This window comes from Rhinolophus ferrumequinum, chromosome 23 (genome assembly GCF_004115265.2).
Source record: "Rhinolophus ferrumequinum isolate MPI-CBG mRhiFer1 chromosome 23, mRhiFer1_v1.p, whole genome shotgun sequence".
Classification (NCBI taxonomy): Eukaryota; Metazoa; Chordata; class Mammalia; order Chiroptera; family Rhinolophidae; genus Rhinolophus; species Rhinolophus ferrumequinum.
The window spans coordinates 41,364,909-41,379,697 of NC_046306.1; the positions used below are offsets into that span (position 1 = coordinate 41,364,909).

The 14,789-nt window shown below is 37.5% G+C and overlaps 1 protein-coding gene across 8 annotated transcripts in view; it reads left to right on the forward strand.

Annotated features, from left to right (window-relative positions):
* Positions 1-14,789, forward strand: part of KIZ (kizuna centrosomal protein) — a 155,756-nt gene that overhangs the window by 21,541 nt on the left and 119,426 nt on the right. For 5 of the 8 annotated variants that reach the window (XM_033094995.1, XM_033094996.1, XM_033094998.1 and 2 more), the window contains one exon: positions 670-762. The exons of the other annotated variants lie outside the window; for them this stretch is intronic. In XM_033094995.1, the coding sequence (XP_032950886.1) occupies positions 670-762 (93 nt within the window). The remainder of the gene's footprint in view (positions 1-669; positions 763-14,789) is intronic. 8 annotated transcript variants of the gene reach the window in all.

Below are 14,789 nucleotides of genomic sequence, written 5' to 3' on the forward strand. Positions count from 1 at the left end.
ACTTTTTTAGGCTTTAATTACTAGCATACTTAATCAAACTGCTTTTTATGCCTTGCTTTTAAGAAAAAGTCATTTTATGATGGAATCACTTTCATCAATTATAGTGTGATAATGAGGCAGACATTTTTATGTAGTTTTTAGTGCCAGAGCAAACTTGCTTTCTATGGTTCTGGTTCCATTGATGTCTATGGTATTTTTATTCATAGAAAGTGGAATTTGTCTTAGGTTAATGATGTAGCAAATAATTTACTCTGTTGCAGTTAGTAGGACCATGATATTATGTAGATATCATACAGATAATAGGTCAATAAGATTGACTTGTTTAGGCCAAAACTTTTGAGAGAAAACACTGTCTAACGTGTAACTTTCATAATAAAGTAACTGGATTTTCATGATAGTTTAGTATACCAAGGTTTTATTCTCTAGATTGATGAAAGACTAAGTAAAAAAAAAAATCATCAAATGTTATTTTATTTGAAAATATATAACACTTTATAGAATTCAGCTTTGTATATATGCTATTTGTTAAATTATCTAAGTTGAATTTCTCAGCAATATCAGTTTTACTTTCCACTTCACTGTTCCTTTTATGTTGTAAAGACTGAAAAATATAGAGAGGTGCTAGTTGTCATAATATCCACCACAAAATCAAACTTTGTTTATACTTAGATTGAATATGGGACTCAAATTAAGAAAATACAGCTACTCTCAAAAGATAGCCTGGGAGTAAAGAGTGAACTGAAAGATGAAGACAGAGAAAAGGTAATAAAATGATAAACTTTCTGTCAACAGAAGATTTCTGGAGTGTTCATCTTTTAAGATATTGTGGTGTTTTTTTTTTAAATTATCTTACTACAAAGATATTTTTGATTAAACCTTAAGTGATTATTTAAAGGCTTTTGCTTATAGAGTACATATTGCTTTAATGTCTAATTCAATTAAATTTGCTGAAAGGCAGTCACTGTGGGTGTAAAAGAGATAGATTCCAAAGAAAATCTCAGTGTTGTTAGTAGGTACAATTGTGTTTTTCTAAATAATGCTTTGTAGCTGCTTTTTTCTTAGTTCCAGAAATACTTTAAACAAAAAGTAAACAAAATGTGGCATTTTGCTTCTTCTCTTTATATATATAATTTTGTACATTTTAACCTTTTCACAGATAAAGTGGAAAGAAAGGATTGCATATCTAAGCAACAGACAAAAACACCGGCAAGGAATACTTAAATAAATTCTGCTATGTATCTGCTGTAATGCAGGCTTCTAATCCTCCCGCCTTTCTCCATATAAATGATTCTGTTCAAGACCATAGATGTTTTCTTCACTAAAAGCAGTAAAGCTCTTTTAGATGAAATGTCTAAAAACATCTTGTAATAACTTGGAGCATGCTGGCAAGAGTAGTCACTTGTGACTATGTTGTGAAACCCCCTCAGCCAGTCGATATTGTAATAAGCAAAAATGGTAGCATTATTCAGAAAAGCCAACAGCATGCTTGTTCCTTAGGCTGCAGCATTCATTAAGAAAAGCTTACTGGGCTGAAAGCTGGAAACAGATGATAACGGGATATGATTTTCATATTTAATGCTTTCCTTGGAAGAGTATGTGTGCTACAGATTGATAGAAGAATCAACTGCTACTTTACTAAAAGACTTTCAGGTTTGCCCTATAGCTACCGATGGAATCATTCAGCCAAGAAATTAACTTTTTCTCCTTTTACCTGCTTTATATATCTGCTAAGCAGGCTGCCTGGCTGCCAGTAAATGTTATTATGCAGTTAACTGTTTGGTATTTAAGACTCTTATCAGAAAAGAAACAGAGGCCACACTATTTTGTTTTTATAGTAGGAGGAAGATTTCAGTTTTTTTGTGTATTAGCCGGCATTAATCTGAGTTTATAGGAAGTTTTAGTTTTCCTTCCCGAAGATTAAAAAGTTAAAAAACCTAGAATTTAGAGCATTCTTTAAACTAAAAGACACAAAACACCAAGCCTCAGCAACTCTGACCTATATAAAAAGACCTTTATGATAAATGATTTCTATGCTATTAGATGTATGCCAAATGTAGTGTGATGTGATAAACTTTTAAACCATTCAGGCAGGTTTTGTGTTTGACATTTGGTCATGAAATAATTGATGTCCTTTTAATCTATAAATCAGTTTGTTCTTTCTATGCCATTCCTGATAGACACATTCTTAGTACGGCAGTGTCAATGGTACTTAAGTACAATGGGAGACTTTTTTTCTGTTCGCACTACTGATTCCTTACTTTACATAGAGTTTTGTAGTCTCCTTTTTAAGTTATACTTAAAATTAGGGCAAGAGACATACTGCTGACAACTCCTTAAAACATTACATATAATAATTAGAAGAGAAATTTTCCCTTTATACTGAAAAGTGTCGTCTCTTAAAAGCTTTGACTGTTGATTGTATGTAAGAATCAATTAGGTAACATTTTGAGATATTTATATCTTGCCTTTTTCAATTTCCCATTGATGTTCTGTCAACTAAAAGGTAAATACATTTCAGCAAAATCATTAATTAAACCATATTACCTAATACTAATTCCAGAAAAATTCCTTATCATATGAGTTATGTTTTATTTTTCTGTGGAAATTTTTCTGTGTTCTCTTCTTTAGGAAGTCATATGAATTAGTTTCTGCCCAGAGTCATTAATCTCCAGGAACTGGTCTGAAGCACACAGTACAGTCTCACTGGTTGAAGTTAATAAACAGCTGTTGAGCAAGTGTTCTGTTTGAGAAGCTACAGTATACCCCTCTGTGAAAGCCACAGTGCTTGCTTTGAGGAGCTTCCCACAAAGTGCTCTTATTTCCTAGTCAAGGGATAGTGTGTGATACATGCCAGTTACATGTGGTAGACCTTAACGACAAGGGAGAAGAAGGTGTGCCTCCTCTGAAATGAGGAATCCACGGCTTGGTGGAGGAGATAGTGTTTGAGCTGGCATGAATGATGGGGAGGATGTCAGTCAGTGGGGTCTGACTGAGGGATGTTATAGATATTCCAGGGTTAGGAGATGTTGTGAGTAAAGGAGTAGAAGTAGGAAAGCCCAGTGGGTAGTTGTCTAGTCTGGCTAAAGTCTAGTGTTCTGGTAGGGAAGTGGTAGACAATGAGCTTGAAAAGGTACACCATGGAACTTAGTACCAGGCTCAAGAATTGAGATTTTCTCCTGGAATCGTGTATGTGCGCGCAATACCGTGGAGGGTAGATGAAGGAAGGGCTTTTGACCAGAGCAGCTACATAGCAGGTGTGCAGCTATAGGAAGATGAGGCTGGCATTGCTGTGCGGGATGAGCTGAGGAAATCAGGGTCAGTTCAGATAGGTGGAATTAACCAAGGGCCTGAATTGGGGGTGGCCATTGCAGTAGAAAACACTAATGAAGGGGAGAGGATCTGTCAAATTAATGATAATTTTGAATAATAAAAAGATATTTTTAAAAAGTGGTTGTGCAGCTTTCAACCATAGACAGTAACTAGATGCTCTACTACTAAAATTCATGAAGTAGGAGTTGTCTAACTTTTTAATGTAAAATTCTAGCTCAGTTTTATAATAATATATCCAATGTTTTCATGCATCCAGTGGCTGCTCTTCAGAGTCATATGTTGATCTATTCATCCCCCAATCTTGTATCCAGTATTAGTTTACTTAGTCATTTTTTTTTTTTTTGGTTAATAAATAGCAAAAAGACAATGTTCAGGCCCTCCATTTGACTCCTCAAATTTTACTATAATTTAATAATCTCCCACTTCCATAATACATTGTCATTTTTTTATTTTTTAGGTAAAGCCTAATTCTGCTGGTCTCTAGGCATATTCTTCTAGTTGCTCAGTTTTTTTGTACCAGCAGTGACTACATAAAAACACATCAAAACATAAGTATGCAAGAAGGGATGGAAATGGCATTTGTGAATGAGAGTATAAATTTTGGGGTAGAGATTGTGAAGTTTCTTTGAACTATCATACTGTGAAATATATTCTAATGAAAGCAGAAGTGAACTGGATACTTCACAGGAAGATTATACTGTGCCAGGGCTGGAGAATGTGGAGGACCAAAGAATTTCATTAACAGGGCTGAGGGCTACTTGGGGAGTTCCACTGCCACTGTTGTATACCTTTCTGTGAGGGTCAGGTGGAGAATGGTTGTGCAGGTTGTTACTTTGTTTCTAATAATAATAGTAACAATGGGTAATGATCATTGCACACTGGTTGTGTGGTAGGTGCTGCATTAAGCTCTTTATGTTTATCAATGCATTTAATACTTTCAGCAATCCTGGAAGTAGATAACTATTGTTATCCTCATTTTATAGGAAGCCTCAGAGAGGTTGGATAACTTGCCCACACTGCTAGGCAGTCAAAATTTAAACCCAGATCATGTGGCTTCAGTGTCTATATTATTAGCCATCTTCTTACACTGCCTTCTAAGGTTGTATTGGGTGAAATGCTCTTCAAAATTTTTCAAAAGGGAAAAATTCTGGTCAAACAAAAACAGTCTAGCCACATCATACAAAATATTTCAGTTATTCATTTAGATGCTGCACTTTTACCTAAACTTGCGAAAGGGTGAAATGGTCTCCCTTGGTGCTAAAATATTCCAGCTGAATTGGGTAAGCCATGGAAAGCAGAGTGCCTCTCTCTAAACTGCTCACATTTGCAATAAAAATGATTATCCATTTGAGTTGGCTGTGTTGGGCAGAAGAACTACCTTACAGTTCTATTGAAGACGAACTTCAGGGGAGAAGGCAGATGTGCCATGGCTTCAGCTATGGGTTTGAGCCGTGTCAGAAGAGGTGGTGAAGTTGTGGCCAGGAGGAGCCCCACTGCAGGAGAGGCATCAGACAGAAAAGAACGTACCCCCGTGTTCTGTGGTGGGAAGATTTCCATTCCAAGACAATGGACTGTGGCTCTCAGGAGCTGAGCAGTATTCATCAGACCAAGGCTGCTCCTGTAAGGCCCAGGGTCGTGTCCAAGGGGTGAAGCAAGCAGTGGTGTGGAGGGGACACCTAGTTGAAATAAACAACTTGGTAAAAGGAAAGAAGTCGTTACGACTGTCCTAAAGCGTCCATAGTTAAAGAGGAAATGACTTAGGTTAGAATCCCTCAGAAGTAAATCCTGAGACAAGGATTTGAGTGTAAGTAGTTTATTTGGGAGGTGGTCCCAGGAGAGAGGAAAGTGACACAGCAATTAAAGAGTGTAACTAAGTTAACCACTGTGAGCAGCAGGAGTTCAGTCTATTCAGGGAACCTTGGCAGACTGTGTAGAATATGCCTCAGAGTTATCACACCTGGGGGTAGGAAAAGGAGATGTTTACCCTTTACCTCCTGTCTGTCACTGGCATGGTAGCTGGCTTCACTTCTGGATGCTGCACATAGGCCAAGAGGCACAGGTGCTCACAGGAAGATACCGTGGGTATGGACTGAGATGATGAGGGCCCCAGGGATTTGGGCCTGGCCCTGTCATATCTGCTACAGGAAAGAACAGTGAGAGAGGGGGCAGGGGTTAGATTATTACCTAAAGTTATCTATACCAGCCCACAGTGCTTTAATTATAAACAGTGGAAGAATCTCCCCAAAGTGGGGCTCTGAGTGATTGCCCAGGTTTCTAATACCAAGCTATTGTACTTTCATGAGGATGCTGACCCTTCGGCAGTGCTGGCCTTGAAGTTATGATTTCATTTGGCCTAGAATGATGAAAAGTCAAAAGGTGGTCTCTCTGTGTTCAGCTGGACCTCTTTTAACTTAGTAGCTTTTTTATTTGTCTGTGTTTCTATTCAGAAAACAATGAAAAATTAAACTAAATCACACAAATAGTTACTTTAAGTCCTGACCCTAAAACTAGATCTGTAGACGTTTGTTCAGGCGATGGTAGAAAATGCTCTTCTTTCCAGGCTCACGAGACTATGAGCTCCCACAGGGCAGAGCCTAGGCTACCCTACTCCAGCTCGGAAGTGGTAGTGGCCCGTCGACCTGCAAAGAGGAAAAGAGCTGTTCTCTGAGCCTGGTCTGCATCCCATTTCAGATAAAGTTTGAACTTTCCACCTCCTGTTCCTTTTGGGGATGCCTTCTAAGAGGGTAGTGGGGATTGTGACTCAGATTTATAGCTAACACATTAGTCTTATTATGTTTCATGTACTGTTCTAAGGACTTTATGTGCATATGTAAATATGCACACACAAACATATACACACACTCATTGCAACAACCTTACAAAGTAAAGACTTTTATACACCCATTTTACAGATTAGGAAACGGAGGTCCAAGGAAGTAAAGTATCTTGTCCCCAGGACACACAACTGGTTAGTGGCGGAGCTAATATTCAGATTCTAGCAGACTGGTCCAGAGCCTTAATTAATAAATATATCAACTCACTTCTCAGTTACTGGAAGAAAGGTTTCTCATAGGAAAATGGTGGGAGGGTATTTTTAAGGGATTTAGCCTCTCTCTCTTAGTCAAGAATGAAAACAACAGTATTTTTAAAACTTACCTTTTGTGGGGACATTTAATTACACAACTATCATTCCTTTGCTCTCCCCTGTAGTGGAATTTGGGATTATGGGGTGTTATGTGCCAGGAGCTCTTATAAGTGAGGGAATTGCATTCGTATATATATGTGCACATTGTGTACTGGAGTTATAGGGAAGAGAGAGAAAGTGAAGGAGAAGGGGAAAAGGAAACATAAGTCGATTTAGCAATAGGAAGATAAATTTTGTGGGAAACACTGTTTCTTTTCTTTTTTTGTAGTACAAGGGATTACAGAAGCCTCCACAGGAGAACAAATATTGATTTCTTGTTCTTTAGAACACATACTAAACTTTGTATACTTATATTCTATGAAATACTGTAATATTATAAAAAGGCGGTCTTATTTACGCAGTCTGAAAAGAATGTTTGTGCCTAGAACTTTTTTTGAAAGTTGGCAATAACACAGATAAATATATACATGCTTGTTTCAGCAATCCCACTTTTGGTAATCCATTTTTTAGAAATAGCTCTGGTTAATTTAATAATGGTAATACAGTAAAAATTAAATGTGTGAGGAAGGAATGGGCAGGTGGTTAATGAATTTTAGGAAGAAGGAGCCTGCCTGTGGATGAGATTGCTCTTTTAATTGTGGTAGAGTATGAGTTGTTTCTATTCTTACTAAGATTTCTCAGAAAATGGAGTTGGCTCTGATGTAGTTCTGCACAATTTCTTTTGTGAACAGCGAACTGTAAGAGATACAGTTATATCCTGAGTCACCCTATTTGGCAATGGTGGAGCATATACAAGGGCATATTAAATCATAAAAAACGGGTGTTTGTCTTGATGTTTTATGGCACTTGTCAAGCTTCTGTTCTTTAACTGAAAATTGTGACTTAACTTTATGTTCTGATCGAGGCAGTGGCTTAGGCCTACGGGTATTGGGGAAAAGGTTGGTGCTGGAGTGTGTGTGTTTTAGTTTTTGAAAATGACCTACTCGCACAATTTAGGAATGCTGAATTTCTCATGAAGGGTCTGTCTGCTTTTTTCCTACTCTTCGCATTTATGCTACATGGACTTGATTTTATTTATGAGGTACAAGTTCCATTTAGGTCTATTTTAGTAGATCTGAGTTTGTACTGGTTGAATTTACTAAGAAATTAGACATAGAATTCAGATTTATTTTTAGGGTTTTTTATGTTTCCCTCCCACCCCCCCAAAAAAGCTGTAGTTCAGTAACACAATTTGAGTTTAACTCATTGAGTTTTCAGTATTGTAGCATAAAGGGATGGGGCACTGGAGTCCTCATATCTGGTTTTGAATCCCATGACTGGGAGCAAATTAATTGTTCAACCTTGTTAAGTCTTGTAAAAAGAGTGGGGATAAAAATATTGGTCATTATAAGGATTAAAAAAGTTAATGAATATAACCTGCTTGACACCTGGTAACTGCTTGACAAATGTTCACTAACCCTATTGCTACTCTCACCACTGCCACTATCATCCCTCTTTGTTCTCCACTAGGATAGCTGTATCTTGCTCCTGGCTTTTTATCACTTACCTCGGGTAGTGACGAGGCAGGCGTGCTGTGGCTATAGAGAGACTACCTATGAATTAAAGAAATGGGAGGTAAAGCTACCTGGTGGTAACAACTCATAATAAATTGATTTTATAGTGATGTACCCTTCAAAATAACTTATAGGACATGACCTTTGAAGCCTAAATTTAATGGATCCATTTTAAAATTTAGGTAGTTCCAAAAATTATTGGTTTTAATGGCCAGAAAGTGGCTTCAGTTGTGAAAATTTGGTTATGTATAATCTGTTACAGTGGCAAAATGAAAGAAGAGTTAAAAATCATATTGGCATGGTGTCTTACTTCAGCTGCCATAACAAAATACCACAGACTGAGTGACTTGAACAGTAGAAATTTATTATCTCACAGTTTGGGAGGCTGGAAAGTCCAAGATCAAGGTGGCAGCACGGTTGGCTTCTGAAGAGACTTCTCTCCTTGGGTTGCAGATGGCCACCCTCTCTCTGAGTCCTCACGTGGCCACTTCTCCAGAGATGGATCTCTGGAATCTTCTAAGGACAGTGATATTATTGGATTGAGGCTCCACCCTTATCGCTCATTTAACTTTAAGTACCTCTTTAAGGGCCCAATCTCCAGATACATTGGGGGTTAGGGCTTCAACATAAAAATCTGGGAGGGACACAATTCAGTTCATTACACATGGCAAAGTAAATAATTTCTTCAAGATTGTTATATATAAACTTTTTTTTAAAATTAAAGTTTATTGGGGTGACAATTGTTAGTGAAGTTACATAGATTTCAGGTGTACAATTATGTATTACATCATCCATACATTACGTTGTGTGTTCACCACCCAGAGTCTGTTCTCTTTTCATCACCATATATTTGATACCCGTATTACCCTCACCACCCTCCTCCCTCCTTACCCTCTGGTAACCACTAAACTATTGTCTTTGTCTACGAGTTTTTGTTTCTTGTTCTTTTGTTGTTTCAGTTTATATACCACATGTCAGTGAAATCATATGGTTCTTTACTTTTACTGTCTGACTTATTTCACTTAGCGTTATAATCTCAAGATCCATCCATGTTGTCATAAATGGTACTAGTTCATCTTTTCTTACTGCTGAATAGTATTTCATTGTGTATATATACCACAACTTCTTTTTTTTCTTTTTTTTATAAATTTTATTGAGGAAGGGGAACAGGACTTCATTGGGGAAGAGTGTGTACATCCAGGACTTTTTTTTCCAAGTCAAATTGCTGTCCTTTTAATCTTAGTTGTGGAGTGTGCTATTCAGCTTCAAGTTGTTGTCCTTTCAGTCTTAGTTGTAGAGGGCGCTGCTCAGCTCCAGGTCCAGTTGTCATTGTTAGTTGCAGGGGGCGCAACCCACCATCCCTTGTGGGAGTTGAGGAATTGAACTGGTAACCTTGTGGTTGAGAGGGTTGGTTGAGAGGGTGCACTGCAACCAACTGAGCCATCCGGGAGCTCAGCGGCAGCTCAGCTCAAGGTGCTGTGTTCAATCTTAGTTGCAGGGGGCGCTGCCCACCATCCCTTGCCAGACTGCAGGAGTTGAACTGGCAACCTTGTGGTTGAGAGCCCACTGGCCCATGTGGGAATCGAACCGGCAGCCTTTGGAGTTAGGAGCATGGAGCTCTAACCGCCTGAGCTACTGGGCCAGCCCCTACCACAACTTCTTTATCCATTCATCTATCGAAGGACATTTTGGTTGTTTCTATGTCTTGGCCACCATAAATAAAGCTGCAATGAACATTGGAGCACACTTGTCTGTATAGATAAATGTTTTCAGATTTTTTGGGTAGATACCAGGATAGGGATTGCTGGGTCATATGGTAATTCTATTCGTAATTTTTTGAGGAACCTCTACACTGCCTTCCATAGCGGCTGCACCAGTCTGCATTCCCACCACAGTGTATGAGGGTTCCTTTTCTCTACACCCTCTCCAACATTTGTTACTATTTGTCTTGTTGATGATAGCCATTCTAACTGGGGTGAAGTGATATCTCATTGTGGTTTTTATTTGCATTTCTCTGATGATTAGTGATATTGAACGTTTTTTCATATGTCTATTGGCCTCTTTGGAGAAAAGTCTCTTCAGGTCCTCTGCCCATTTTTCAATTGGGTTGTTTGATTTTTTGTTGTTGAATTGTATGAATTCGTGGTATATTTTGGATATTAGCCCCTTATTGGAGGCACTGTTTGCAAAAATCTTCTCCCTTTCAGTTGGTTGCCTCTTTATTTTCTCTTTTGCTGGACAGAAGCTTTTAAGTTTGATATAGTCCCATTCATTTATTTTAACTTTTACTTCCCTTGCCTTTAGAGTCAAATTCATAAAATGCTCTTTGAACCCAAGGTCCATAAGTTTAGAACCTATGTTTTCTTCTATGCAATTTATTGTTTCGGGTCTTATGCTTAAGTCTTTGATCCATTTTGAATTAATTTTGGTACATGGAGACAGACAGCAGTCCAGTTTCATTTTTTTGCAGGTGGCTTTCCAATTCTGCCAGCACCATTTATTGAAGAGGCTGTCTTTTCTCCATTGTATGTTTTTTGCTTCTTTGTCAAAAATTGTCTTTCCATATTTATGTGGGTTTATTTCTGGGTTCTCAGTTCTATTCCATTGGTCTATGTGTCTGTTTTTCTGCCATTACCATGCTGTTTTGATTATTGTTGCCCTGTAGTACAAGCTAAAGTCAAGAAACCTCCAGCATTGTTCTTTTTTCTCGGATTGCTTTGGCTATTCGGGGTCTTTTGTGGTTCCATGCAAATCTGATAATTTTTCGGTTCCTTTCTTTAAAAAATGCCATTGGGATTTTGATGGGGATTGCATTAAATCTCTATATTGCTTTGGGTATTACGGCCATTTTAACTATGTTGATTCTTCCAATTCATGATCACAGACTATCTTTCCATTTCTTTGTGTCTTCTTCAATTTCTTTTAAAAATGTCTTATAGTTTTCAGCATATAGGTCTTTCACATCTTTGGTTAAGTTTATTCCTAGGTATTTTATTCTTTTTCTTGCAATTACAAAAGGAATTTATTTTTTTATTTCTTTTTCTGAGGTTTAGTTGTTAGTATATAGGAATGCAGTGGACTTTAGTACCTTGATTTTGTAGCCAACAACTTTACTGTATTCGTTGATTGTTTCTAATATCTTTTTGATGGAGTCTTTAGGGTTTTCTATATATAGCATCATGTCATGTGCAAAGAGTAACAATTTAACTTCTTCATTCCCAATTCGGATGCCTTTCATTAAGTGTTTTAATCATAAATGGATGTTGTACCTTGTCAAATGCTTTGTCTACATCAATTGATAGAATCATATGATTTTTATCCTTTATTTTGTTTATGTTATATATCACATATTGTGTATGTTGACCCATCCTTGTGCCCCTGGGATGAACCCCACTTGGTTGTGATGAATAATCTTTTTAATGCATTGTTGCATTTGATTTACTAGAATTTTGTTTAGGATTTTTGCATCTGTAATCATCAGAGATATTGGTCTGCAGTTTTCTTTTTTAGTGTTATCCTTACCAGGTTTTGGTATCAGGGTAATGTTCGCCTCATAGAATGAGTTAGGTAGTATTGTCTCTTCTTCAGTTATTTTGGAAGAGTTTGAGTAGGACAGGTATTAGATCCTCATAGAAGGTTTGAATTCACAAGTGAAGCCATCTGGTCCTGGACTTTTGCTTTTCGGAAGGTTTTGGATGACTAATTCAATTTCGTTACTGGTGATTGGTCTGTTTAGATTTTCCAGTTCTTCATGGTTCAGCCTTGGAAGGCTATATGTTTCTAAGAACTTGTCCATTTCTTCTAGGTTATTGAATTTGGTGGCATATAGTCCTTCATAGTATTCTTGGATGGTCCTTTGTATTTCTGTGGCATCCGTGATGACTTTTCCTCTTTCATTTCTGATTTTGTTTATTAGTGTCTTTTCTCTTTTAATCTTAGTGAGTCTAGCCAAGGTTTGTCAATTTTCTTAATATTTTCAAAGAACCAGCTCTTTGTCATATTAATTTTTTCTATTGTCTTTTTGTTCTCTATTTCATTTAATTCTGCTCTGATTTTTATTATTTCCTTTCTTCTGCTGACCTTGGGTTTCATTGGTTCTTCTTTATCTAGTTCTTTAAGGTGTAACGTGAGGTTATTTATTTGGGATTTTTCTTGTTTCTTGAGATAGGCCTGTAATGATGTAAATTTCCCTTCTAAACTGCATTTACTGCATCCCAAACATTTGGTAGGATGTATTTTCATTGTCATTTGTTCTTATGTATCTTTTGATGTCTCCTCTTATTTCTTCCTTGACCTGGTCATTGTTTAATCTCCATGTATTTGTGGTTTTTCCTGCTTTCTTTTTGCAATTGATATCCAATTTCAAAGCCTTGTTATCAGAGAATATGCTTGGTATGATTTCAGTCTTCTTAAATTTGCTGAGGCTGGTTTTATGTCCCAATATATGGTCTATCCTTGAGAATGTTTCATGTACACTAGAAAAGAATGTATAGTCTGATGTTTTAGGATGAAGTGCTCTATATATGTCAATTATGTCCATTTCATCTAATGGGTCATTTAGGGCTGCTATTTCATTATTTATTTTCTGTTTGGATGATCTATCTATAGCTGTCAATGATGTATTTAAGTCCCCTGGTATAATTGTGTTTTGGTCAATTTCTCCCTTTAGTTCTGTTTAGTTGCGTGGTATATTTCTGTGCTCCCTGATTGGGGGCATAAATATTGATGACTGTTATGTCTTCTTGTTGTATAGTCCCCTTTACCATTATGAAATGTCCATCTTTGTCTCGTTACCTTTTTCATCCTGAAGTCTGTTTCATCTGATATCAATATGGCTACAGCTGATTTTCTCTGGATTTGCTTTAGTGCCAATTTCCACCCTTTCCCTTTGAGTGTATGTTTGTGCTTGTAGCTGAGATGTGTCTCTTGGAGACAGCATATGGTTGGGTTTAGTTTTTTGATCCAATCTGCTATCTGTGTCTTTTTATTGGTGAGTTCAGTCCATTTACATTTAGGATGATTATTGATATGTGAGGATTTCCTGTCATTCTATCTTTAGTTTTCTGGTAAGGGTGTGTCTCCATTGTTTCTTTGCCTTTTTGTTGTTGTCTATTATTTCTGTGTGGTGGTGTTCTATGATTTTACACTCTGTTTCGTCTTTTACTATGTTATATATTTCAGTTCCGGAGTTTTTTCCAGTGGTTACAAGTTAAGTTTATATAAAAGAAAGTTTGATATTTAGAGTATTCCATTTTCTTAAGCATGCTTACTTTCTCCATTTCCATATTGTGGTTCTGACCTTTACTCTGCCCCCTTTTATGTTTTGGTTGCCAGAATTAATTGCTATTGGTGCTTGTCTATTCGCCTCCTTCAGTATTTCTTGTAGTGCAGTTCGTGTGTTAGAAAATTCCCTCAGCTTCTGTATGTCTGGAATGGTTTATTCCTCCTTCATATCCAAAGGATATCTTTGCTGGGTATATAATTCTTAGATCATAATTTCTCTCTTTCAATAGTTTGAACATTTGGGTCCACTTCCTCCTGGCTTGCAGAGTTTCTGATGATATTCTAAGGGGTTTCCGTTGTAGATTGCTGTCTTCTTTTCCCTGGCTGCCTTGAGGATTCTTTCTTTGTCATTGAGTTTTGACATCTTCAGTACAATGTGCCTTGGAGAAGGTCTGTTGGGGTTGAGGTAATTAGGTGTTCTATTTGCTTCTTGGATTCCAGGATCCAGTTCTTTCCTAAAGTTTGGGAAGTTCTTATCGACTGTTTGTTTGAATATACTCTCTGTTCCCTTCTCCCTGTCTTTTTCTTCTGGCCTGCCCATTATTCTTATATTACTCTATCTGATGGAGTCAGACAGTTCTTGAAGAGTTCTTTCATTTCTTTTAAGTTTCAAGTCTCTTTCTTCTTCCATCTATGTCATTGCCAGATTTCTGTCTTCTATATCACTGATTCTTTCCTCCATCTGGTGAACTCTACTACCTAAGCTGGCTATTTCATTCTTCATTTCTTTAATTGAGTTCTTAACCTCCAGAAATTCTATTTTGTTCTTTTTTTGAAATTTCAATCTCTTTGGTAAAATGCTCATTTTGTTTTTTGATTGTGTTTCTGAGTTCATTAAACTGCCTGTCTGTGTTTTCTTGCATCTCGTTGAGTTTTTTAAGAATGGCAATCTTGACTTCTCTATCATTTAAGTCACATATTTCCGTGTCTTTAAGTTCATTTTCTGGAGACTTTTCATTTTCTTTCTGAGTTGTCTTGTTACCTTGGTTATTCATGGCAATTAATGATTTATTATTCTCTTCCTAGAAATCTACAGGAGTGGGTTCTACAACGGTTTGATAGAAAGAGATCTTTCTTTAGTTTTCCAGTAGGCATTGGTAGAATGTTTTATTTTCTCTCTGACTGCAGCCTTTTATTCTCTCTCCCACTGTAGTGTTATGTTTTCTCTGCACTATTCTGGCTTCTCATTCGGGGGATTCCTTGGAAGGTGGGCTTCTCCTCTCTGAACCATTTGCCTGTGTCATACAGAGCCGCCTCCGTGTGAGGATGTGGATAGCTTCTGAAGTTCCAAAGCTCTTCCTGCACCAGATCCAGAGCCCTTGTGTTTCAGCAGCTCTGTTTACTCTTGCAGGGATCCTCCCAGATAGGTGGGGACAGGGGTGGAGTGGGTTGTGAGAGGTGGTCAGAGCCATGGCGGCAACGACCACCACACCCAGTCCTGCTTTCTCGGCTCCCTCCCCTTTGCCAGGGCTAGTTGC